The sequence below is a fragment of the Gracilinanus agilis genome, chromosome 5, assembly GCF_016433145.1.
Source record: "Gracilinanus agilis isolate LMUSP501 chromosome 5, AgileGrace, whole genome shotgun sequence".
Taxonomy (NCBI): domain Eukaryota; kingdom Metazoa; phylum Chordata; class Mammalia; order Didelphimorphia; family Didelphidae; genus Gracilinanus; species Gracilinanus agilis.
In genome coordinates this window covers 237,139,730-237,165,500 of record NC_058134.1, presented here as the reverse complement: position 1 = coordinate 237,165,500, position 25,771 = coordinate 237,139,730, and the positions used below count along the sequence as shown (strand labels likewise).

The 25,771-nt window shown below is 39.2% G+C and overlaps 1 protein-coding gene across 5 annotated transcripts in view; it reads right to left on the bottom strand.

The window, feature by feature from the left end:
- Positions 1–219: 219 nt before the first annotated feature.
- CEP83 (centrosomal protein 83) overlaps positions 220–25,771 on the bottom strand; it is an 82,841-nt gene continuing 57,289 nt past the window's right edge. For 4 of the 5 annotated variants that reach the window (XM_044677773.1, XM_044677774.1, XM_044677775.1 and 1 more), the window contains 8 exons: positions 25,139–25,283; positions 24,876–25,025; positions 14,619–14,694; positions 10,733–10,890; positions 8,641–8,770; positions 2,810–2,913; positions 1,489–1,678; positions 220–796 (listed from right to left, as the gene is read on the bottom strand). In XM_044677773.1, coding sequence (XP_044533708.1) covers positions 692–796; positions 1,489–1,678; positions 2,810–2,913; positions 8,641–8,770; positions 10,733–10,890; positions 14,619–14,694; positions 24,876–25,025; positions 25,139–25,283 — 1,058 coding nt within the window. In that variant the 3' untranslated portion in view covers positions 220–691. Of the gene's footprint in view, positions 797–1,488; positions 1,679–2,809; positions 2,914–8,640; positions 8,771–9,894; positions 9,997–10,732; positions 10,891–14,618; positions 14,695–24,875; positions 25,026–25,138; positions 25,284–25,771 lie in introns of all 5 variants that reach the window. The other variant, XM_044677772.1, reaches the window with a different exon arrangement.

Here is a 25,771-nt window from a genome sequence, read left to right as displayed (position 1 = left end):
TCAAGGTCCTTCACCCTGCCAACTATCCTTTGGACCTTCCACCTACTAGGCAGGTTACTGCAAGATTGCTATACAATCAGTATCAAATTAAAAATGAGGCAATACATACTGATAAAAAATATTTATTAAACTTTTAAAATAAATTATATGCAATCAGCTTTTGGAAAAAGCAGACATTCATAAAGAACATACATTTCAAAAGATCACGAGCTTCTTTCCTATAGTGCTGACATTCAAGTGCCTTTAAACACAATGTTTGGTTGTAATCAAAATTAGGATTATCTTGAGCAGGCCTTCTTATTAGTGACTACTTCCAAAAGAGAATGCAATAGGGAATCAGGTTTCAGAAAGAATGCCAGAGTTTATTCAATGTAGAATAAAATTAAGGAAAATCATTTTAAACCTTGATCCCCCTTATTGCATCCCCTTTCCAAGTGCGTGTGTGTGTGTGTGTGTGTGTGTGCACCTCTCAAAGGGCTAACAGTAAATATCCTAAAAAATTTCTGAAAGCGAGTCTTTTAACGCAGTTCATCTTTAGTGTACATTTAAGCGATACGGCACATAGTTGGTACTTTTCCCAATTATAGGCAAAATTTTCTTTGGCAGATAGGAATGAAGCTTCTAAAATGCCACAAATGTTTAAGTTTGCAACTTTATTGAGTCACTGATTGGGTTGCCTAGTGCGGCAGCCTCATTCTCCAGGAGGCCCGAGCTCCTCCAGCTGCTTCCTCTGGGTGGTTTCTAATTCTTCCAGTCTTTTTCGAAGGAGACACAGTTCTCTTTGATGTTCCTCTTCCTAAAAACGAGGAGGGAGAGTTACCAACCTTTCGTGCTTCAGCCACAGTCCCCACTGCCTTATTCCTCTGGCCAGTCTGTCACCAGTAAGAGGAGGACAGACAGGGGCACATCTGCTCTAGAGCCTATTAAGGGGTGCTGACTCCTCTCGCCTCACACTGTAACTCTGACTAAGTCTCATCTTCTCAAGCTATAAATTTCAGCAGGGAGCTAATTAGGAAATAAGAATGCACTTCCATATCACATCTGTATTCATAGAGCTCTCTTCAAACAGGGCTTCGTTTATGGAGTAATTTATAAACAAAACACTGAGCTATTCATTCCACTGAAACGAACTAAGGTTGGGAGCTCTGAATCTTCAGGGCTCACAACTCACGTTAAAAAATGCCGCTGCTTTTAAGCTGCCCTAACTGAGAGCTTTCAGTCAACAGTCGTCTGTTTCTAAGTGGACGACAAGGACCTCCTTTCCACTACCTATTTTGGGGGCATTTTACTAAACCAGAAAGTGAGAGATGAGACTCCAAACAGGGTTATTCTGCTACCTGTGTAAAATGTCCTGATAAGTGGTTTAGAATATAAGGTTTGAGGACACAGGGGAAGCTTGTGAATTTTTCAAAGGTCTTGATCATCAGCTATAGTCCCATCAAATTATTTTCTCTATATAAAACAAAGAAAGTATGAAAATATTCTTACCGGGAGGTGAGCGGGGAAAGATGGTTCAACATCAGGAGGCAAGGGTCCTGATAAAAAACTCACAGGATTGAATGATTTTGTTGGGGGCATGTTAGGAACCAAGATTAAAGTTCGAAATTCATCATGTCTTCTCTGTATGTCCTTCAGTCGTTTCTGGAGCTTAGTGTAGTCTTCATGTGGCACATTTTGTCTTTAAAGAGAAGAGTCACATTTTTCCCCTGAAATACATATCTCTTTGATGTGCCATTTAGCATGACCTGAATTGAAGAGGGTTCAAGCCCAGGTCTATAGAGTTGACTTTACACTCTGCAAACACTCACCAACTCAAACCACCTTTACAACACTGCAAGCATAGGAATAAGGTAAAGTTTACATTTCTATGACCAAGTCATTAAATTCACTGATTTTAAAATATTCTATAGCCACCTGAAGCCCATAAAAGTCCTTTTATAGTTAAAATAACGAATGAAAAATAACAACTCACAAATGGCATGAAATTCAAATGCAAAAATGTAAGGAAATGGAAAAAGCTCTACTTAGGCTGATGATTTACCCAAGTGGTGCCATTCATTTCTAGCCAGGATGTGGAGATGGAGGAAAAGAGAGGAGGAGGAAGGTGAATGACTGGTCAGGTTTTCATGGTCAAGAAACATCAGATCCACCAAGAACAAATGCTTGTGTATAAGCACTCCCCCTCCCCCTTTTGTCCTCCCCACTACTGCTCTGCAGTATCTACATGGATATGGAGCGCAGAAAAGGTTTGACTCTTTTCTTCTATGAAAAGCAATCTGACGGTCTGCAATCTAATATGGTCGGATGAAAAGTTGGTAGCAACACGGGACATTTTGTTGGTAACTGGTCCCCCTCCCTGTATGTGGTCTCGTGTTCGGGGAGTTTCAGGCCCAGAAGGCTCCGGAGGCCAGAAGCAGGCTTCTCGTCAATGAGAGAAGTGGAAATGTGTTTTCTAAAGTGCATCTATACGGCTGTGACTTCGGCCCAGTGCTGGGAGGCTCTGGGGTCCCCGGCTTACAGACCACAGGCTGCTGTCTGCAGGGCACTGCAAGGGCCACCGCTCAGCTTCTCACGAGAGACTTGTGGTAGCCCAGCTCCTGCAGGCCGCCGGCCCGCTGCTGTGGTTTCCTGGCGCCCCGGCCACTGCACACAGAGGAGGCTTATGGGTAGAGGGTCCCAGGAGAAGCCAAAGGTTAACCACGTGAGCTGGGCTTTCAAACCCAATGGGAGTGATAAAAGCATTTTTAAAACAGTCATTCAAAAACAATCCACTTGTATCCATAAACAATGCTATAAAGCTTTAAGTTACCTATTTAAAACCTGATTTTCTGTTTCCAATTCTTCATTCTTTGCTTCCAAAAGTTCTACTTTCTCTTGCAGTTTCTTCAGTTTGTTTTCATAGAGGGATTTTCTCTGTAAATATAAAGATGTCTCCATTTAATGCACCTGTGGGAAATTACAATCTCCTGCTTAGCTGAAATGCCATATTGAATACATATTTCTGATCCACCTCTTTTGCCACTCCCTTTGAATGCTTTTAAAGATATCAACCACACATTTCCTTCTCATTCTCAATTAACCTGACAAACATTATGAATGCTAAATCAGAAAGACTGATATTACTAACAAAATTGCTGCAGGTAACCTTAAAAAGAGCATGAGTTGGGTGTTACTAATTTTGTCTTTTGACAACTGTGTTCCCCCAACCTACACAGTGCCTCCCTTAAGATCACAAGCTGTGATGGTCCTTGACCTCTCTGACTGTGGGGCCTCTCCAGCTTGGGAGGCCCTTGAAGACAAGGCAGTCCTGGAGAGCCATCCCAAGCCTGTACTCAAAGGATGAAGCTCTCACCAGGCAGCAAACGCTTGAGGATCTTGGGGACAAAATGGCATCTACACACCACCAATGCTTAATATTTACAGAAGTTGAGCCTGAGCCTGGCCTTCAACTAGAACCTCATTAGAGAGACATTTTCCCAAAATGTATAAACTGCTATGAGACTAAAGCAAAATGTCAAAGCTAAAAACATCTTTTCAAAGGACTGAATTAATTGTTCAGAAATGCATGGTAATTTAACAGCCATATCTCATTTTATTAAGAAAAATATTTCTGAAAATTCACTTTTGTTCATGTAACCTTAATTAAGATTACATGAGGAAAAATCTCTTTTTAATGAAAGGGCTAACTAGGTAATTTCTTTAAATAAAAGAATAATTATTGCTACACTGCAAAGAATTCTCTCTTCTATAAAACTGTGCACATGTGTAATGTCTAAGGGGAGAGACTCTTACAAATATTAGACAGATAGTTCATTTCTACTAACCACAGCATCCAAGTCTTATAGTGCATTTTAGAAAAAAGAATCACTGACGGTGGCACCAATTCTTTGACGATCTGTCTAGAATATTATGTTGCCCATTAGAGCACTCCATTTGTTCTCATTATTTACTTTTCCCAAATGACAACTACTAGCATATCAAGTAATCCCCAATATCATCCATAACAATCATTTGTAAGGAGCCTATCATAGATAGGCTGGATTTTGGGGGTGCGGGGTAGATCCCCCCAAATATTAAAAAACAACCACATGCAACAAGATTAACATGGTAAGTGCATGAGTGCTGTGGAGTTTTGGATTTGCAGAAGGTGGGAAATGAGGTGGAGCTTGCTAGAAGGGCAGCACTGAGACACATGGAAAGGAAGAGCATTATTCCATTCCATGTTAGGGATATGCCTCCCATCCCCAGAAAGAATGATGAAGGGAACTTTTAGGGGTAAGGGGGCATTCAAAGATTACCTAGCCCAACTGCCTTAGTTTATGGGTTAGGAAATGGAGCCCCTGAGAGGTTGCTACTAGCCCCGGTACTAAACAGGAGTCAGGATTTGAAACCAATTATTATTAATTCAAATCCAGTGTTTTTTCTACTCTACTTCAAATAAGGAGCAAAGAGTTTTTAGGGACAAATGAAGTGAGATTAAAAATATAGACTAAAGAATTGTTAAATTAGGCATCATTTGACTACATGGCCTTTTTCTAGCCGAATACAGCCTGCCGTCTGTTTCTCAGCATCACAGAGCTACAGCCAGGAAGGACGAGAGAGACCACCTCCCACTGCAGAAGCAAGGAAAGTGGAGGTCAGGGGGACACCCGGGGAGAAGGCTTCAGATGTCAGTAGTCAGTAAACAATTATTAAGCACCCTCTTCATGCCAGGCTCTGTGAGCTGGGGATACAAAAGGGCAAAAGGCACCTGCCTTCAAGGAGTTTACATTCAAATAGGGGAGACAACAAGCAAAAAGAGACAGATAAATTATAAACAGGATAAATAGGAAATAACTAGTAGAGGAGAGGCACTGGAATTAAGAGTGACTGGGGAAGGCTTCCAATAGATTTTATTGGGACTTAAAGGAAAAGTCAGGAAGGTCGGTAATGAAGTGGAAGAGAAAGAACATTGCAGGTATGGGAGATAGCCAGAGAAAATGCCTGGAGTTAAAAGATGGCGTATCTCGTTCATCACGAAATGGCAAAGAGGCCAGTGTCATTGGATTGAAGAGTATGTCTCAGGGAAGGTGTAAGCAAAATGGAAAGGCAGGAGGGGGCAGGCCAGGAAGGGCTCTGAATGCCAAACGCATTCTGTCTCTGGGGCTGGGGGGAGGGAGCTCCTCGAATTGACTGAGCAAGGGAATGTCACGGTCAGACCCATGTTTTAAAAACAATCCCTGGATGACTCAAGAGGGAAGGCAGACCCAGCGACAGGCTACTGCCACAGTCCGGGGTGAGGTGATGTGGGCAGAGTGGGGGCAATGGGGGCAATGTCAGAGGGCACAAGAGGGTGTGTTAGAGGTGCTCCAGGGGTGAAATAGGCCTGGATGACAATCTGGATGGGGGAGGGGCAGCAAGGGGGTGAAGATGACTCCAAGGGGTAAATAATCGGAGCAGAAAGCGGGGTCTCATCTCGCCCCAAGGCTCCCAGGGACCCTGTTCCCCTCAGCTCCAGCAGCCCTTTGATACTGCAATCCTGGCTGCCTCCACACCCTGGCCTGCTACACTGCCCTCCAGGTCACCCCACGGCCAGCGTAGGTGCTTCCTGGCAGGATGGCCGCAGGGGAAGTGGCTAGTGAGGAGGAGCTCAAGAGGCCTCACCACACAGCAGCTTCTGGGGCGAGGGGGGGCTGCCCTGGGAGAGCTGACGTGGACAGCGACGCTGCACTGCCACGCTTGTTACATTCTTTTTTCCTCCAACCTTAGACCTGCCTGTGAGCTCAATGACCCAATCTTCAGGCTATCCCTGATCTCCGCCCTTCTTGACCTCTACATTCTGACATTATTGATCGCCCCCTTCCTGAATGCTTACTCTTTTATGTTTTTGGGTTGCTGAACATAATATGTGCATCACCTCTAAAAATTCATATCTGCACAATGAACAAACTTGTAAATAGAATTTTCTAATCTGTTTAAACATCTTCTAAAGGGCTCCAGGGGGTTTTGAACCCATTTGTCAAAAATACAAAACATTCCAACTAACTTGTTTATAAGAACAAGTGATTGACATCCAAGGAAGATGGAAATTTACTGGCTGAGATCCAACAATAACTTCTGAATTACTGGTGAAGGGGAATGAAAAATGAGTATTGTGATTTATGACTTAGTAAGCAGAGCCAATGATACATTTCTTCCTTAGGTCTATGTAAGTTTGTGAGGTATCTTTTTCAGCTGACAATCATTAAAACCAAGTATCAAGATAAGCTAAATTTAGGAACAGATGCTTGAATTGCTAGAACACAAAGTGTTCTACCAAGACCTTCAAGAAAATAAAATATCTTAACCACATTGCTTTCCCTAAAAATATCATTATTTGAGTGACAGCAAAAAGGGGTTTTGTTCCATTAATAAATAAAATATTTTTTTCAAAATATTTTATCTTTCCTCTACTCCTAAAATTTCTATTTCCTGTATGTTAACAATGTTATGATTATCAGCAGTGACATAAGTACATAGACACTTATATCTAAGGAAAATATTCAGATTTTTCAGATGCATGCTTGAAAATATTTTACTGACAGGGGAGTGTGATCTATACACTACTGAATTAAGAAAACTGAGGTCCAAAGAGTTTAAATGACTGGCTGCCAAAGAATGGCAGTAGCATACATTTAATTCCTTCTGATAGTTTAAGTTGGATTTTTTCAATATATTTGATTTCATTTAATATTTTCAATTACATGTAAAAATTTGTAATGTTACTTTTTTTAAAATTTGAGTTCCAAATTTTCTCCCTCTCCTGTAGCTCTTCCCTCTTCTTCCAAAGGTAAGCAAAATGGCATTAATTTAACATATGAAGTCATGCAAAACATTTCCATATTGACCATGTGGCTTGTTGATCCACAATATATCTACATTATCTGACAAAGATTCATCAGGACCAAAGTCTGTAACTGGATGGGCCTCCACCCTAGAGTTGTTCCTCTTAAGCATGCTGAAATTAGCTTTGGTCAGCTAGAACCATATAACTCCTTGTACCAAATCTTTCCATTATTCCATTAATCCAGTTCAAAAGCTCCTTTTCTACCTTCATTCTCCTTAACATCTTAACTGCATTTTACATCACTAATTGGATGTCACTTTGGTCCCAGAATCATATCTGAATAAATGAGTGTCTGTCTAAAGAAACATTAACTGAAAGCTGCCTCAAGAAAAATAATGCCAACTCTCTTTTATTTCCAGCGAAGTGGATAGAATTTAGTCTCCTCCCTCATTCTAGGGCTTAAACCAGTAAAAGGAAGTTGTGTAATGAAATCATTCTGAGCCATGGAAAATCTAGACACCATTAGTATCACACACAGTCACTATGAGAGAAAGCAAAGAGACATAAGGAAAGTAAATATACAAACAACAGATTTTTATATTCAGGTCAGAAACAACTTCTACTCATTCCACTGCAATGATAATTTAGGTTATTGCAGGAAGGAAAAAGTGGCAGAAAGTCTGAAAGTGAAATGGGAATGCAGTAGACTCTCAAACCATTTGTCTAGTGGCCCCCAAGTTGATGACTTTGGAGAACAGGCATAATTCATAAATAGGAAACTGATGATATGAACTGCTGCTTTCTTAAATTAATGGGGTAACAAAATCAAGAGAGCTGAATTCTAGCTGTGATCAAGTCAATGCCCCCCTTTTGGGTTTTGGGATCCTCACCATAAAATGAAAGGCCTGGATTTATGGAATCTCTAAGGCCCATTCCAGTTCTGTCTAGGAAACTCTGAGAAATGTATTCACTTCACTCTTCAAATGTGGAGAACTGCCATGTTAATGAGGCAGGAAATGTCTCTCTGATGCTCCCCTTGACATCACCACTTCCCAAAGCTGCTCCCCAAACTTCCTCGGTCACTGTAGACATGAAAGAAGCCTGTCTTATGAACCAGAATGGCCGATTCAGACTGGCACTCTGGTTCTCATGGCTCCACACTGGGTGCACCCTGCAGCCTGCTCATACCCACCAGGCATCTCTCCGCTGCCCTCTGTGATACTAATTCTTAATTCTTGAGACAGCTGAATTCCACTTCTCACTCCACGCAGCAGCGCCAGTAGGAGAGCGGCATTTTTAACTCCTTACAACCATCATATAAACGGTGGTGATGGATAATGGGAATAGCACTATCACTGCTACGCACCAGGCATATTATGGCTCGACTAACTTCTCACTTCAGAGAACTTAAGCAACCAGCAGAGAAGTAGCGAGGGGTTGTAGAAAGAGTGAGATTTGGGTGTTACAAGTCTTGCCCTACCACTTTCTATCTTACTATCGCTGTGACTCAGGTGAGGTCGTTTTTTAAATAAGATACACTAAAACACTCTGAGGGCCCTTCTTTCAGCTCTAAATTCCAGAATCCATTTAAAAGGTTTTCTCTGGCAAAATGCATTGAATTGCAAACTGACTTGTCAATGAACTTGACCATTTCATCCCTCTCTAGTAGACTTTTTAAAAGTACGTTTAAATTGGAAACTAAACATGCCCTTAAAACCTTCTTCTCAAAATAAATTGCTTAAGAACTCTATAAATCTTAGAGGAGGGGAATTACTACTGCTATTGTTGTGATGACTATTAACATTATTGAGAACAATAAGAAGCCATTGGCCTACCTTTTTTTGAGCCAGTGAAGCTCGCTGCAGCTTTTCTTTGGCCTGCTTATATTTCTCTTCTTTTTCTTGGATACGTTCATGAAGTTTATGCTTCTCTTCCAACCATTCTATCCGCTTTTCTTCCAATGCACTAATCAAAAATAAATATGCAAGAAAAAATTTAAGAATTCCTTTCCCTAAACAATATAAGAGCACACCGATATAATAGCAGTCATTGCACTATTCATTTTAGCCACAAAATCACAGATCAAGAAAGGAGCTCAGGTCTCCTGATTACTAGGCCAAGGAAGAGGCCTCCCTAGGCCTCTTGTGGGAAGAGGAATATACTTGGCTGTCAGGAAGACCTAGGTACATGTCTTGATTCTAACTTCTTAGCTATGTGGCTATGGTCTAATTAACTGACCTTCCAAGGTTTCCTCATCTATAAATACTAAAATAGCTCCATGATAACAGTGAAATCCTAAGTTCTCTCCACTGATGCAGAACATAGTCCCTCACTACACACCCATCCTTAGGGACCCTTGTCTGAAACCCCCACAAGCTCCCCAGAGGCCCACCTAACACTCCAAGGGCATTCTCTGATCATGCCTGACACCAGGAGGCTGCCCTGTCCACTGTGAATTGTGCTCCCTTGCCCTCACCACTCGACCATTTCTTTTTCCTCAGAAGGGCCTTTGATGACTTCTTTTACTCTTGTTCTTCTTTTGTGTGTGCCTCCGTGGATGCTAAGCTGCTGTCGCGTGTGCATGCACATGAATGAACACACACACACACACACACACACACACACACACACAACTCTGCATCTCTCTATCACCCTCTGGCTCGTTTCTTTTCACACCTTTAGGGACAGTTGCATTTCATAACTCGAGCACAGAGCAACAAAAGAAGGTTGGGATTAAAACCATAGGCCTCTGCTTTCATGGAGAAGCTTGGAATCATTAAGTGAGCTCTGCCCTGAAGGTAATCCAGCCCACTCTCCTCGTGCCATTCAGCTCTGTGCTCCACTCATCATCTGTAAAAGGGGGTTAATAATCTCTCTAGCATCTATCCACAAGGCTGCATCAATGTCATTTACTGTCATTGCCATCATCACTTTCAAGGCACAACGCCATGACGGGGCCCTTTGTCCGTGTCAGCACATCTGTTCTTTTGACAGCACTGCTCATGGTCATTGTGCACCTGGTTGAGGTGTGTATCCCCTCACCCCTCTCTGGCCTCAGTTTTCTTCATCTGTGGGGAGCTGATTTCTACCTTCTCTCTCTAAGGGTGTAGATTGCCTTCTCTCGTCCATGCCCTCCTACAAATCTTCCACAAGGAGAACACCCGACATCCTGCGAGCCTGTTCTTACATCTCTTGAGAAAGCATGAGAAACAACAGAGAAGATCAGCTACTTGTGGGCGATCCTATCTAATCACTAAACCTCTGACTTACTTCCTTTTCCCATCGTGTATCTATTTTCCTGAGAGTATCTTTTAAGCTACTTCTCCTACATAGTGTTTGCTATTCATTTTTCTAAATCAAAGTCTTCCTTAGATGGATCAAGTCAGAGCTGCCTCAGTTATGCTCTGTGTCTTCTCACTTGGCACTGACTTCAATCTTTGTTTTAACAGGTTCGTGGTATGAATACACACTACCAAATGGCCTGGAAATGACTCGACAATAGTCACCAGATGTTTCCTATCTGTTAAAATGTCATCAATTTTACTCTATATAATGTTTTCTGGTGTCCGCCGTGTCTGGGCACTTCATACCTCTTTTTTTTAAACTAAAGAAAGTATTCAGTGAAGTGAGCAGAAACAAAAGAATAGTTGTACACTAATGACAATACTGTAAAATTTTATAAATCAACTAGGAAAACTTATGAACTCTGATTGACACAATGATCAACCACAATTCCAAAGGATTCAAGCTGAAACGTGCTATCTACCTGCAGATGGAGAGTTAATGGACTCACAGAGTGCAGAGTAAAGCATATTCTCTCTCCCCCTCTTTACGTATAAAGGCACGTGCACACACGTATACAATGAGGGCCAGGATTATCAGGAAGAGAGCTGGGCATCATTTGTAAGGAAGTCTAGCTGAGCCTACTTTTCGGCCTCGAGTTGAGCCTTGTCTGCTTGAGTCCGTGCACTGCGGCATTCCTGTTTCAGCTTTTCCACCATCTCTTTCAGTATTCGGTTAGAATCCACCAACTCAGTTTCCGACTGTGTGAGGGAGGTAACTTGGATCTGTAAACCACTAATTTGCTTTAAAAGAAAAAGCAAGGTGGGGAGGGAAAATAGATAATTATTAAGCAAAAATATCAAAAGTAAAAAGGAGACAATCTGGAGGCTCCCCCCAGATACTCCCTTGCAGGTGCTATCAGTGGCTTAAGCTACCAACCACAGTCACCAGAAGCATTCTCATGGCTGGTATTTACCTAGCACACACTTTCAACTGCCTTGGGCTTCATTTCCCAGCCTGCTTGAATAAGTCCTTCTCCTCTGTCTCCCTCACAGTGAGGAGAATGTGAAGAGAAAGGAATATTTGGCTATTTCCAAAATTTCCCTTTGCCTCACAGAAAATATTAGCCTTGAGTTCAGGAAAACTCATTCACAGTAAAAGTAATGGGTAACAACCCATATAACACATATTTTTAGCCAAAAATTTAATATTCTCCCCCCCCTCCCCCAATATTTCACTAATTAAAAAGTGGTTAAATATTTTTCCTTTTGACCTAAGGCTCTAGGATGAGCAGCTGGAAGGAGAGTTAACTGCCCCCCTCCTCAGGACCGCCAAGCCAAGACGAGTCCTTTTTACCTGCACATCTGACATCTACCCTCTTCTTGTCTGCATCGTCCTTGATCTCCCTGTATCAAGTTCTCTTTTTGGGCCCATCTCCTATGAAGCTTCCAAAACGATTTTCCTGAAGCACAAATCTAAAAACACACTCTTCCCGATGCTATCAACTGCAACAATTTCCCATTGACTCCCGGATTCAAGATAAACCACTGGTGGGTATTAAAGCCTTTCATAGCCTGGCATTAACTTGCCTTTTGCCGCCTAATCATTCAGGACTTGCCTACCTGCATCCTGGGGACCAACCCAGGTTAAGACACTCAAACAATGGCACAACTAAGAAAGGACGACACTGGGTCCTCAGTAAAACATAAAGGAGAATAGATTTGGACTGAATGCTGCTGAACTGCAAAATGAGAATTCAATTTTGCCTGGTATTTTGGCGAATACATTTTAAGTGTGCACTGATTACTTATGTACCCAGAAACAGGACTCCTGGGCCTACTACTGGAGTGCTATATTATGTATCTTTTAACAAAGTATTCCTTGCCCCAACCCCTACCCCAAAAAAGAAAGAAAAAATTCACCTCCCTGACTACTTTTGTTCAAATTAACTAAATAATAATAATTATTATTATTCGTGCACTTGCCCTATCTCCTAGGATATAGATAAGGTTTTTCAAATAATTATGGAGCATATTCAATTACACTGCTCAAAGAAATATTTTTATTAATGGAAGCATTATATTTTTAGTGAGAGCAAAAAGATTTTTGTACAAGTGATAAATAAAATTTTTAATGCTTTTAAAAACTCATTTTTATTTAACTCTTTTAAAATTTATATTTTTGGTACATATCTCAGAATGAATATATTGGCATAGCAATAGGACAGGAATAGAGACTCTAACTGTGATTTTATTGCTATAGGGAGATCCCAGGTGAGGAAATGCCTTCTACCAACACAATTAGAGAGTCTAGGAAAGTAAGAAGGGAAGTGACTTGTCCAAAGTCACACAGCCTCTATCTTCCTTCCCTTCACAACTATTTCTATATCCCCTATACCCAATACTTCTTTATACATATACAGTGTGTGTGTATAATTTAAAAATGTTGTTCAGTTATCTCCAACCAATTTGTTACACCTTTGGGGGTTTTCTTGGCAAAGATTCTGGAGAGGTTTGCCATTTCCTTCTCTAGCTCATTTGGCGGATGAGAAAACTGAGACAAAGAGAATTAAGCGAGTGCACACAGCTAGTGTTGGAGGCCAGATTTGACCTCAGGTCTTTCCAACTCTAGGCATGGTACTCTATCCACTATATCTTCTAGCTGCCCCTCAATTTATAAATAGATAAACATAGATTAGGAATATGCTCAAATTTTTTTCTGTTTGGAAATCACTAATACAGACTTTAATTTGTGTATGTAACAAAACACAAACAATGCAGGTAGGGCAAGTTCAGCTAACAAATATCCATTTAAATGGTCTCTGTTCTCTCTTGTCCTGGAATGAAGAACTACAAAGCTTTATTTTCGCTGTAGTTGCAAACATAAATCTGCATGATAGCTAACTAAATAGACATTTAAAAAAACCCTCAAGAACCACTGGCTGATAAGGATCTAAAAGTGAATAGCACACAGAGACAGATACACTGTGACACAATCGAACGTAATGGACTTCTCTACTAGCAGCAATGCAATGATCCAGGACAATTCTGAGGTACTTATGAGAAAGATGCTACCCACATGCAGAGAAAGAACTGTGGGAGTAGAAACACAGAAGAAAAACAACTGCCTGATCATATGGGTCGATGGGGACACAATTGGGTATGTAGACTCTAAACAATCACCCTAATGCAAATATTAATAATATGGAAATAGGTCTTGATCAATGACACATGTAAAACCCGGTGGGATTGCTCGTTAGCTATGGGAGGGGGAGGGAAAGAACATGAATCATGTAACCATGGAAAAACACCCTAAACTAAATAAATAAACAAACAAAAAGAAAGGTACATGTGACCAAAAAATAAGGCGCCAGTAAATTATTATTTAAAAAACAAAAAATAATTTAAAAAAATAAAAAAAAGTGAGTACCAGATTACTTCTCTGCAACAACTCGGTTCTGATCCAGAAACCATAACTGTGTAAGAATGCAGTGTAAGAAAGGCCAGGCATGCATATTAAGTGTTTTAAACGGCATTCCAAAAGATGCAACTTTTCCTGTTTTGCTCTAAAGCACTGCATACCCTCACGTAAATCTCTTGTTTTCTGACTGAATTTAATAACAAAATTAACATTTCTGAAAATATCATATAAGAAACAACTAACAAAAATGGAAAAAACATCCTTTCAAGTCCTTACCGATGGGGACTTAAGCTTTTATGCAATCTAGGACTATGGTTTGACAAGATACAGCATTTGGTTACAATAAATAAGAATCTTCAAGAAGTCCCAAGCAGATAAATACCTTAAGAAAATATCAGAGCAGGCAGCTAGGTAGCACAGTGAATAGAATGCCAGAATTGGATTCAAATCTGGTTTAGACACTTCCTAGCTGTGGGACCATGGGCAAGTTATATAACTCCAAATGCCTAGCCCTTATCACTCTTCTGCCTTGGAATCAATATTTAGTGTTTATTCTAAGACAGAAAATAAGGTTTAAAAGAACGAAAATACCAGAGAGAAATAGCAGCTTCAAACTAAAGGTAGATGTTTGCTCATTTTAACGTTAGAAATTTATGTTAATATTAGCAACTCTAGTGATGGGATTTTTATAATTTGTTGTTCAGCCATTTTTTAGTCACGCCTGACTCTTCGTGACCCCTTTGTTTGGGCGTTTTCTGGGCAGAGATCCTAAAGTGGTTTGTCATTTTCTTCTCCAGCTCATTTTACAGATGAAATAATTGTGACAAACAGTTAAGTGACTTGCCCGAGTAGCTGAAGCCAGATTAAAACTCAGGAAGAGAAGTTATCCTAATTCCACTATCTATCCACTCCATCTAAATAAAGGTGCGTTAGTCTCCTTGAGGACAGTGATTCTCTTTGGCTTTTCTCTATAGCCATGGCACTCAGTCAGTGCCTGGCACATGGGAAGTGCTCAGTAAATGCTTACCGACTTAGCTGACACTCAGTGACGGAATAAGGAGAGCTTTAACCAGGTAACTAAAACGTTCACCAATATTCTGTAAATTCTTACCTGTTTCAGATCAACATTTTCAACTTTTTCTTTTTCTGCATTCTCATTAGCAATCATCTGTTGCTGAAGCTTCATCCTAAAAATGTGACAATTGTAACAAAGTACATTTTTAAGAACATATAGTTTGATGAATTAACAATTTCTAATCTGACAGTAGAACTTTATAATGCTTAGGAAAGTCAGATATTGAAAGGAGACTCCATCTTTACCAAAAGACCATCTAGCCCAGCCCACTGCCCTGCGCTCTACAAACACCCTGGGAAAGCACCAGTCAGCATGAAGGTAAAAAAAGAACATTTGGATCCTTCGGTCAAAATGTCAGCCTCACAGGAGGGAGAAGAGAGGGGAGTGGGGATCCTGACTGGGAAGCACATACGTGGAAGAGTCCATCTATGGCTGGTCTAGGGAGCAGAGTATTATACTAGGTTTGAATGATTTTTGTCTCTTTCCTCCTCAAACTCAAAGTATTCTTTTTTTATAATGCTCACTGGGCCACACAGTTGCTATGAAGGAGTCACTGGGAATAGTGTTGGACTTACAACCAGGAAGATCTGAGTTCAAACCATGCCTCTTGCACTTGCCAAATCTGACCCTAGGAAATGTGTTTAACCTCTTTGAAAATTCCCTAAACTGTATCCACTAAGTCACAGCTGTGTTCTGCTATTGATAGTAACGGCATGAAGTAAGCATTAGCCATGACTAGATTCAGAGCTACAGGTGCAAACCCCCTCTTTCAGGGTGCTCATTCAAAGGTGCTCAACAAGGAGCAAACAGCCGACGGCATTGTTCAAGGTGAAGAGTCAGCAGAAAGTAGGGGGACAGACTGTCCCAGGAACATTTTTTTAGTGATGATCACATTATGGCAAAGACAAAAAGTTATGGGATTCAAGCCTCTTTTCCCTGAAGGAAGAGAAACTAGGTGATAGAGAGAGAGAGAGAGAGAGAGAGAGAGAGAGAGAGAGAGAGAGAGAGAGAGAGAGAGAGAGATAGTGTGTGTGTGTGTGTGTGTGTGTGGGCACACGTGTGCGCACACACCTTCCACACCCATCATAGTGCTCTGGAAAGGGCATGACCTCAGTAAGTGTTGCAATGGCCAGCATTCTCATAAGCCTTTCTTCCCCTCTGGAAGGAGCCCCCTCCTCAATTCCACATTTCAGAATCCTCCCCCAGAGAGAACCCAGGTTCTTTGCTGTCAAGGACTGTTTTGCTCTTCTGTTTACTTCTCCAAGAGATTAGTCTGGGGGCTGGAACAAAGCAGCCATTTAATACAGTCTTGCTGAGTCTTTAAAAATGTAGCTCAGGTGCTACCTCCTTTAAAAACTTTCTTGATATTCCCAGTGACTAGATCCCTCCCCCTCTTCAAATTACTTCCTATTACTCACTTACCTACATTTGGTATTATACCTACTTCAACAAGCATTTATTTAGCATCCACTGTGTGCTTGATGAAAGGCATAAGACTATATGCAAAGACAAAAAACTGAATGAAATCAGTTCTGCCCTTTAGGAGGCTACAAATTACGAATTCTGAGGTGCCTAAGGCTACATATTACCAGTAACATCCAGAGATGCCCCAGCAGCTCACACATCTATCAGGCATTTAATAAGTCTTTGCTGATTTGAAACTAAACCCAAAAGCCAGTATCATTTGTGTTGATTGGAGGCCCAGATTCTTCATTAGATATAACATGGCTGGAGAATAAAACATCCCAAAAAAGATGGAGTATCCCATGTAAAGAACACCAAACCAATAGATGAAAAGTCTTTGGCCAATTCTTCCAAAACAGCTTTGGGGGCATATAAAATAGTAATAAAGGCTTTTTTACCTAGTGAAGTAACTGTTGCAAAAGCCCAAAAAATCAAGCAGGCTTTTTTGGGCATGCATTGTTGGCAATCTACTTTAAAAAAAAAAAAAAAAAAAAGCCAACTTGAATAAATATCCTTCTCACTAATGTGGACCGTTTTCTTTGAATCACCATATATTTATCTTTCCCCTTCTCCTAAACCTACTTTTGGCCTCATCTTAACTTCAAGTCCCATGACCTCATCCCTGTTCTGGTTACATTCTCTCATCTTCTCAGTAGGGAACCCTCATCAACCAGTTCAACTCAGTACCAACCTCTACGCTTGAATTCCTTGCTCCTTTGCCCTACGATCTACCATCACTTGTGCCTTGCCAAACCCCAACCCTGTAGGGCCCCCATCATCCAGCTACTTTGCTCCCAATCAAAGGTTGCCAAGCAGACATGCAGGAAATGAAACCATGCTTCATGAATCCATTATAAATTGAATCCATTATAAATTTAAAGTCATCTGAACTGGACTGTCTCTAAAGAAAGGCGATCCTACTGCTCCTCCCTAAGCAATCCCCTATCCTACTCACTACCTCATGCCACTCTCTCCCCCACCCTCTTTGCTCAAAATTTTGCCTCATACTTCACTGAAAAAATGGAGGCCGTTTGCTGAAAGTTTCTCCCCCCTCCCCAAAACCCAATCTGGCATAGCCCCTTAATCTTCTTCCCTCTGGGTTCTGATTTAGCCCTACTGTTTGCCAATGCCAAAACTCCTCTACTTGTGTACCCTGGCCCCCTTTCCCTCCTGTTGTCTTCAGAAGATTACCCTCCCTATCATCCTTACTGTCTCTCTAATATCAATCACTCATTATCTACCAGCTCCCTTCCTGCACAAATCTCTCTCATCCTTTTTGTTTTTTATTTGAAGACATTTTATTTTACCAATTATACGAAAAAAAAAATTTTCAACATAGGTTTTCTGGAATTATAAGAGCCAAATTGTCTCCATCCCTTCCCCACTCTCAGAATCATCTCCATCCTTAAAAATCCCAGGTATCATCTTGTATTTTTCCTCCCTTGCTCAGCTAAACTCCTTGAAAAATCAACTACAATCAGTATCTGTACTTCTAAAAAGCCTATTCAATCTGGCTCCCAACCCCATTACTCAGAATGCAATTGGTCTTTGTACAGTTACCAACCATCTTTTAAAATAACAGCCTCTTCTCAAACCTCTACCTTCCTGACCTCTAATTAGCATCTGACACTGCCGTCAACCACTTGTCCCTAAATAATCTCTTCTCTTCAGGTTGTCATAACTTCATTCTTTCTTCATTGTCCTCCAACCTGTCTGACCCTTCCTTCTCATGCTTTTGGAGGAGCTTCATCCAGGTCACACTCACAAACTCTGGGTGCCCTTCCCACTCTGGTCTTCTCTTTTCTCCTTCCAGTCTCCCATTTGATCTCATCAGCTCCAATAGAATTCAATTATCATCTTTATGCTGATGGTTCCCAGATTTCTTTGGCCCTACCATTTCCTCCTGAAGTTCCATTCCTGTATCACAAAATGCCTGTTAGATATTTCAAACTGGATTTCCTAGAGATATCTCAAACTCAATATATGTAAAACAGATTTTATCTTTCTTTGACCTGAAAGCTCTTTTTTGAATATTATATTCTTGGAGAGCTTTCATTTTTCAGACTGCTTTCAAGAAGTGATTGGTAGATTCTTTCCATTTTTTCCTTTGTCCTTTGATTCTAAAAGATCTGGACAGTTTTCCTTCATTATTTCTTAAAATATGATATCCAGGCTTTCTTTTCAGTCCCAGTTACCAAGTATTCCAAAAAAATTTAAATGACCTTTCCTTGATCTCTTTTTAGGTCAGCTGCTTTTGATGATTTATATTGTTGTTAGTATTTACACTGTAACACACTTATACTATAACATTACTCTATTAAATGCTTGTTAGCTACACTACCTTCTTTTTCAGCCTTTTGACTTTGTCTTAATATTTTTTATTTTCTCATGGAATCACTAAATTCTATTTATTCCATTCTAATTTTCAAAGAGCCTAATACCAAGGTAAAGTTTTATACTTCTTGTACTCATTTAATTCACTTTCAAAGTCTGCCTCCTGAATCGGTCATTTTTCGTAATAATTTTCTCTAGCACTCTTATTTCATTTATAATATTTTAAATTCTTGCTTTATTTCTTTTGGGAATTCTAGTTCACTTGGTGGCTGTGTTTTTCTTTAATGTTTTCCTTGTTTACACTTTAGAATTATTCTCCACTTTTGTCTCAGGCGTCCTTGGATCTATAGCTTTTGGTCATGGAGGCCTTTTTATTGTTTTTTTTTTCTTTATTCCTTTTTTCCAGTCTTATTTCCCAAATTGGGACTTACAGTAGGACCATAGTTGATACTTCTATTGGGAATGCAAGGGTCATGTTTGGTCCTAATTTGTATTCTCTTCTTAACAATGTGTTTTCCAGGTAATGAGTGTTATGATCTTCAAGGATGTCAACAGCAATTAATGGAAAGAAGATGAGAATTTCCAGTGGTCTCTAAGCCATCTGATTTTAAGCAAGGCCTGACCATTGTCCTTCTTAAAGAACTGTCCAAATTAGAGATACTGGATTAAGTTTTAGCAACACAACTGAAGACTTGCCCCTGGGTGGAACTCCAGCATGCTATTGCTGACTCCTACTCCTCTAAGTTAGAAGGCTCCATATTTGGCTGCTACTGGACCCACAACCTCTAGTCTAATACAACTCTTGGGTCACAGTGTTAGAGATATAAGCCCATATCTAGTCTGTGCCAGTTGGTTGAAAGCATGATCTTTCTGTAGGGTCAGAATGATAGAACTGTGGGTCCATCCCTTTTCCACAGACCTTTCCTTGGTCATTTGCCTATAGGTAAAATTTGTGATCTTGGGCTGGATCAATTTGGGTAAGGACCAACTGTGGTTTTCCTTTAGATTTCCCAATCATTATCTGATTCGGAATCCTTCTCAGAGTTTTGTTGGAATAAATGTGGGGAGGGCCGAGCTGTACTACTTTTTCTTACTCTGTCATTACCTTTCTATTATTGTCAAGGACACCATTATCCTAATCGATTGCCCAAGTTCAATATTTCAGTGTTATCCTCAGTTTCTCTCTCATTTATCCTATCTATCTATCCATCCCAATATATTATCTATTGTCAAAACATATCATTTCTTTCCCTGCAACATTTCTCAAACACATCTCTCTTCTGTCTGCTCATAGTCTCTATCCTAGCTCAGGTCCTCATTACCTCTCCCTGAGTCTCCTGGAATTACCTTTTCATTCTTCTCCCTCACCTCACCCTGCCCTTTCACCACATCAATTAATCCTTCCACTCTGCTGCCAAATGGTTTTGCTAATGAACGAGTCTGGCCAGGTCACCTCCCCCTAACCCTGTGCAATGAGTTCCAGTGGGTCCCTATTGCCTCCAGGATCAAATGAAAAGTCTGTTGATTGACCTGGGATGCTTTTCACAACCTAGCTCCTTACTACCATCCCTTCTCGATCTTCTCCCATTTACTCCTCTCCACACATTCTGTGATCCTGTCACAAGCGTGATACTCCTGTTTCTTGACTGTGCCTTTGAATTGACTATTCCTTAATGCCCAGAATGCTCTCCTTCCTACCCTCTGGATCTTAGAATCCCTGGCTTCCAGTCAAGACCCAGCTTAAGAACTACCTTCTCCAGCAGGCCACTCCAGCTACTAGTGCTAATCCCTCTAAAACTATCTCCTATCTGCTCTAAATTGATCTTATATGCTTTTAGCTATATAACAGCTAATACATATAGAGTGCTTTAAAGTTGTCAAAAGTATTTTACATTGATCTCAACTGATCCTCACAACAACCCTATGAGGTAGGTGCCATTATCATTATCGCCATTTTATAAATGAAGAAAATGAGGCTGAGAGAGGTTAAATGATTTGCCCAAGGTCACAGAGGTACTGTCAGAGGCAGTATTTGAAGTCAGTTCTTCCATTTCCTCCATTCAAATGGAAGCTCCTTGGGGTCAGGAACTGCTTTTTTTTTTCTTTGTAGACTAAGGGATTAACACAATACTGGTACATAGTGAGCACTAAATGCTTCTCAATTGATTTAAAGTGATCATCAAATCCTTTATTATGTGAACTAAGTTAACTGTATCAGGTTTACGGAAAGATTAGAAGGAAAGAAAGTCTAACAAAAGAATTATAGAAAAACGGATAGTTTTTAAAATATTAGTGCTAGGAGGGGTAGCTAGGTGGCTCAGTGGATAGAGAGCCATACCTGGAGATTGGAGCTTTTGGTTTCAAATCTGGCCTTAGACACTGCCTAGCTATGTGACCCTGGGCAAGTCACTTAAGCACCATTGCCTAGCCCTTACCACTATGCTGTTTAGAACCTACACTTAGTATCAATTCTAAGAAAGAAGTATAAGGTTTGTTTGTTTAAAGTGTTGGAGGTTCTGGAACAAGCTATAGGAAACGAACAATTATGTAGACCCTATATTAATGTTTCTAATATCCATAATGTACCTCAACCCTTCACTGTTTTTATACTTTGTTTTTATGGATTTCCCTGAGATGATTCAAGTTACTTTGCAAAGTGAGGAATGGTGGGATCTAGTTAAGCTATTAGGGCTGATATGGGAGATTGCAAACTACAAATTCTGTTTTTCAGCTTTGTTTCCTGAATCCAGTTGAGCCTTTTTTCCAGTTTTATCCAGTGTTTCTCTCTCCTGCTAAGATGGAAAGCAAAGAAGAGGAAGAGAGAAAGATAAGTATTGGAGTTGGCTCCCTTTATCTATTTCCCTATTCTTAGCCCTGTATGTTCTATAATGTTTTTCTAGCACTTAAAAAACTATGTATATTTATAAAAAGCAATATTAAGAAGCATCCCTTAATGTACCCTCTTGTATGTACATTGTGCCCTGGGTGGTCCTAACCGCCATGAACTATCCTTAATCCCAGTCCTAACTACACTAAGGGCTTCTAGTATGCTATTTTACAGGACTACCAAGAAGAGAGAACCAAATTAGCTAGATTCAAAAAACCTAAGTACAAAATGTAAACCAAAAAAACGGAAATGAGTGTTGAGACAGCTGGATCTGCAAAATATAGATTCTAATCTAGTGGTCTCGAATTCAAGTAGAAATGGAGGTAAACATGATGATTTAACTTTAAAATATATTATTATCAATGTTTTATTATATTTTTATTTTGTTATATACTTCTCAATTCATTTTAATCTGGCTCAGGATATACTCTGATTCCTCTGCTGCTCTAGTCTATCTTTAATTGGAGCCACCATTCCTTCTTGTCTGGACTATTTCAGTAGCCTCCTAAGTGATCTCCCTGCCTTTCAACCTCTTCCTCCCTCCAAACCATCTCCACACAGCTACCAAAGTGGTATCCCTAAAGCAGAGATCTAAGTATGTTGCTCCAGTCTCCCTGCTGCCTCTAGAATAAACTACCAATTCCTCCATCTGGCATTTATAACCATTTACAATGTGACTCTGGCTCACCTACTCCAGGATATGCATAGGCAATTCTAACTCCAATCCCTGACCTTTGTACAGGCTCTCTCCCACCGATGAAATTTCTTCCTCTCTTTCTCATCTCCCCCTCAGATCCTTCTTTAAAGGTTCAGTTCAAGTACTACTTCCTACCCATGGTCCATCTGATCCCCTTATGTTCTCAGTGTCCTATCCCACTGCCCCTGATGTCTTTGTATTTATTGTAAGTTTCCCCTCTAATAAAATGTAAGATTTTTCAGGACAGAGACACTTCCCTTTTGTCACCAGGGCCTGCCTCATAGTATGTACTTCACAAATCATTATCAAGTGAATGAAGGAAACTAGCAAGGAATTAACTGAGGGGATATGTTTATTTTAAAGGGTAAAATAATTATCCAAATCTATGACAGTTGGCAATACGAGGTCTCAGGCACTTCATTACTGAAATACAAGTTTCTCATTTCCTCAATCACAGCTCCTTCTGCACCTATCATAGACCTGAGGTCTCGATCTGCAATCCTTAGCATTACTCTTAATCCTTATTAGTAACAACTCACTAAATTCTTTCTTGAACTGAGTTCTAGGAAAACAATTTTCATACATCCATCATGGTTTCATAAAATATGCTTCTCTTTTTACCATAACTGCCAGAAAATTCAAGAGCAAAATTTAATGCTTGATTCTGGTGTCTACAAGTATCTTTCTGTTTCCTTAGATGGAATACTTTTCTTTATCTTTATATGTCATACCTTTAGACAAAAAGTCATTGCTCCATATGAAAACTTAAATTAATTCAAGTTTAATTAATAAATTAAGAAATTCACTAAAACTTATTTTAGAACGGAGCCCACCTGGGGATATTTGCATTTTAATGTGTTATATACCTGGACCAAAATGTTTTTTTTACATTAAAAGAAAAGCCTTCCTAGAGTTGTCTATCAGTAATTATTGTATTCAAAGGTTGCTAAACTAAATTAGTCTGGTGCTTTGGGGTGGGGTTGGGGGTGGGGCACATTTCTGTGGAAAACAGAAATATACAGGGGATCTATGCTGAAGTATTCTAATACTTCAAGAATAGTTGATTTTCCTCATGTATGTGTGCGTCCCTTCCACTGATGCAAAAGAAAGTTCCTCCATGCCTCAGTAGATCATATTCAGTAGTCCCAAAACAATGTATAAATGTATAATTTAGTGGCCAATCTTCTGGTCATAAGCCTCTCTGATTTTAGCTAGGCTGGTGCTAATGGACAACTGATATACCTGCTTTCATTTTAATTTGCACAACGATAAATTCAGAAATAATTACTTTCTTTGGAAAGGATTCACCACCAAATTCCTCTAAATAGCAAGCTCATTTTGTTCATTTAAAATTTTTCCATTTCAAAATTTTCACATAAGAAGAACTTTTCTGGGATATGCCTGTTGTATAACTAGGTAAAATTTAAAGTAATTTTAATTAACAAGAAAAATTTCACTATAACAAAATTAAATTCTGTGGCTGTCTGAAATTATTATTCAAATTTTTGAATGATCACAAATTCTGAATGAAGCCTAAATTATTTTTTTTAATATTTGAAAAAAGAACTAGATGATGTAGTTGACCTTACAAACCACAAATGTAATAAATACTATTATGAAAAAAGTCAACACAACACTAGAACATATTAAAAGGCTATATATACTTAGGGACCAAAAAAAATAGAAAAACAGAAAGGGAAAAGACAGGCTAAACTATAAGTACAATGAAGCCTCATTAACACAGTCTAAATAAATGTGGTAAAAGCCTTACAGAACTATGGAATGTTTTTGAAGAAACTATTTTATTATTGTTAAAAAACATATAAGACTTGGAACTAGTTGAGCAGAGTAGAGCCAAATCACAGAAGTCCTGCTTTAATGAAGCAATAAGAATGATCTTTAATTAACAAAACAAAGCAAAAGTACAAGTAACTTCTATTCATCTGATAATTATAATGTCTGGATATAAGGTCTCATTCTTTTCATTTCTATCTGTAAACATACATAGAAGTACTTAATGATTGATTAATGTATGTTTCTACAGTTCCATGAAAACTATTCCCTTAAGCTAGAAACATATTCCTTCATGCTATATTTATTATTCAAGAATTTAATAATCTTATTTTCCATTATACTTCCAGCTAACTCCTTCTAAATCATCACAAATTCTAGATTAGTGACGTCTAAATTATATTTCTATGGTTTTTAACTACATAGTCAAAAAAATGACAAATATGACTGACCTTCCCAGTCTGAGCTATAATGTAGTTATTTTAAAAAAAAATCAATATTGAGATATATTAGCACAAATAAAACATGCAAAACCTGGAAAATAATTCTTGTACTGTCCTTAATCCTTTTAAAGAAGGTAGAAAATTAGAAAGGGACATAGAATAGTGACCAAAATGATTAATAGGTTGAGAAATAATCCGTATGAACATAGTTAAAAGAACAATGGTTATTTTGCTTAGAAAAAAGAAAACCAAGGATATGAGTAATTCTCTATTTTTACAGAACACCCAACAGAACTGACTGGAAAACTAAAATGTAGCAGGAAAAGAGCACTGAAGCAGGCTCCCTACAAAAAGATCTATACCCATTTCCTGGAGATCTTCAGGAAGACAACGTGTAGCTGGTCCAGTCTTGATATTGATGCTCCTACAAACAAGGGGCTACACTAAATAATATCTCCAGGTTCCTCGTAAAATTATTATTCTAGACTCACTGACGTGGCTGGCTTAATACTAATATTTAATGCTCCTGATTAAGAACCTCATTTCCAAATGTTTATTATACACTTTTCACATAATGAATATGGTACATCCAAAGAGAGTTATTCAACTTTAACATGCGCAGCTAGAAGAGTCATTAAAGATTTAGAATAAAGAAGATATATGTACACATATGTAACCTAGTACTCTGCAGCTCCCTTTTGGCCGACTCTTCTGCCATCTGTGAAGCCCGCACTTTCTCTTCATACTGATCCTTTTCAGATTGCCTCCAGACATCTTGTTCCACTTTAATTTTCTCTAAATCTGCTAATTTGTTCTCAAGTTCTAGCCTAAAACGACAGATGATAATTATGTTAAAAGAACTACAATAAGGATAAGACAGCAGTAAAATGTTTTCATTTACAAAGAGATTTAAAACAAAACAAGGTATTTAAGTCCTTACTTTTCATCTTGCAAGGCTGCTAGTTTTTGGTAACCTTCTTCTTTGGCAGCTTGTATTTTCCGTACTAATTCACGGTCTTTTTCTAATAAAAGCATTTTGTGGCGTTCAATAGCTGACTTGAGGATTTCATTGTCTGACTGCAGTCCTGGTTGGTTAGTTGTTGACGAAGGAAAAAAAGATGAATTATATTCATCATTACCTTTAAATTAAAAATGGGCTTAACAGGCATTCACAGATGCTGGTTAAAAGAAATAAAAACCATAACTTTGCAAAATCTCTCTGAACATGTAATTTCAATTTCAATAAGCTCTTTAAAGATCAAAAAATTCTCCTTAATATAAGAAAACTCAAGTAGAGTAAATCTTAAGAGTTAATCTTCTGTGTCAACTGTTAAAACCAAAAAATATTGACATCTCTTTCCCCTTTATCTTCAAAGTCCCATTCATGGGGTTTTTATTATCCAAAGGTCTTTGTTATTCAATAACCTCACCTATAAAGAAAACCCAAAATGTGGAATCATTGCAAGACAAAGGATACGGTGAGTAAAATTTCATCAGATTTGATTAAAAAAAAAAAAAAAGACCCCTTTTTTTGCCTAATGACTCTATGATAAGAGAACAGAAATTATATTGG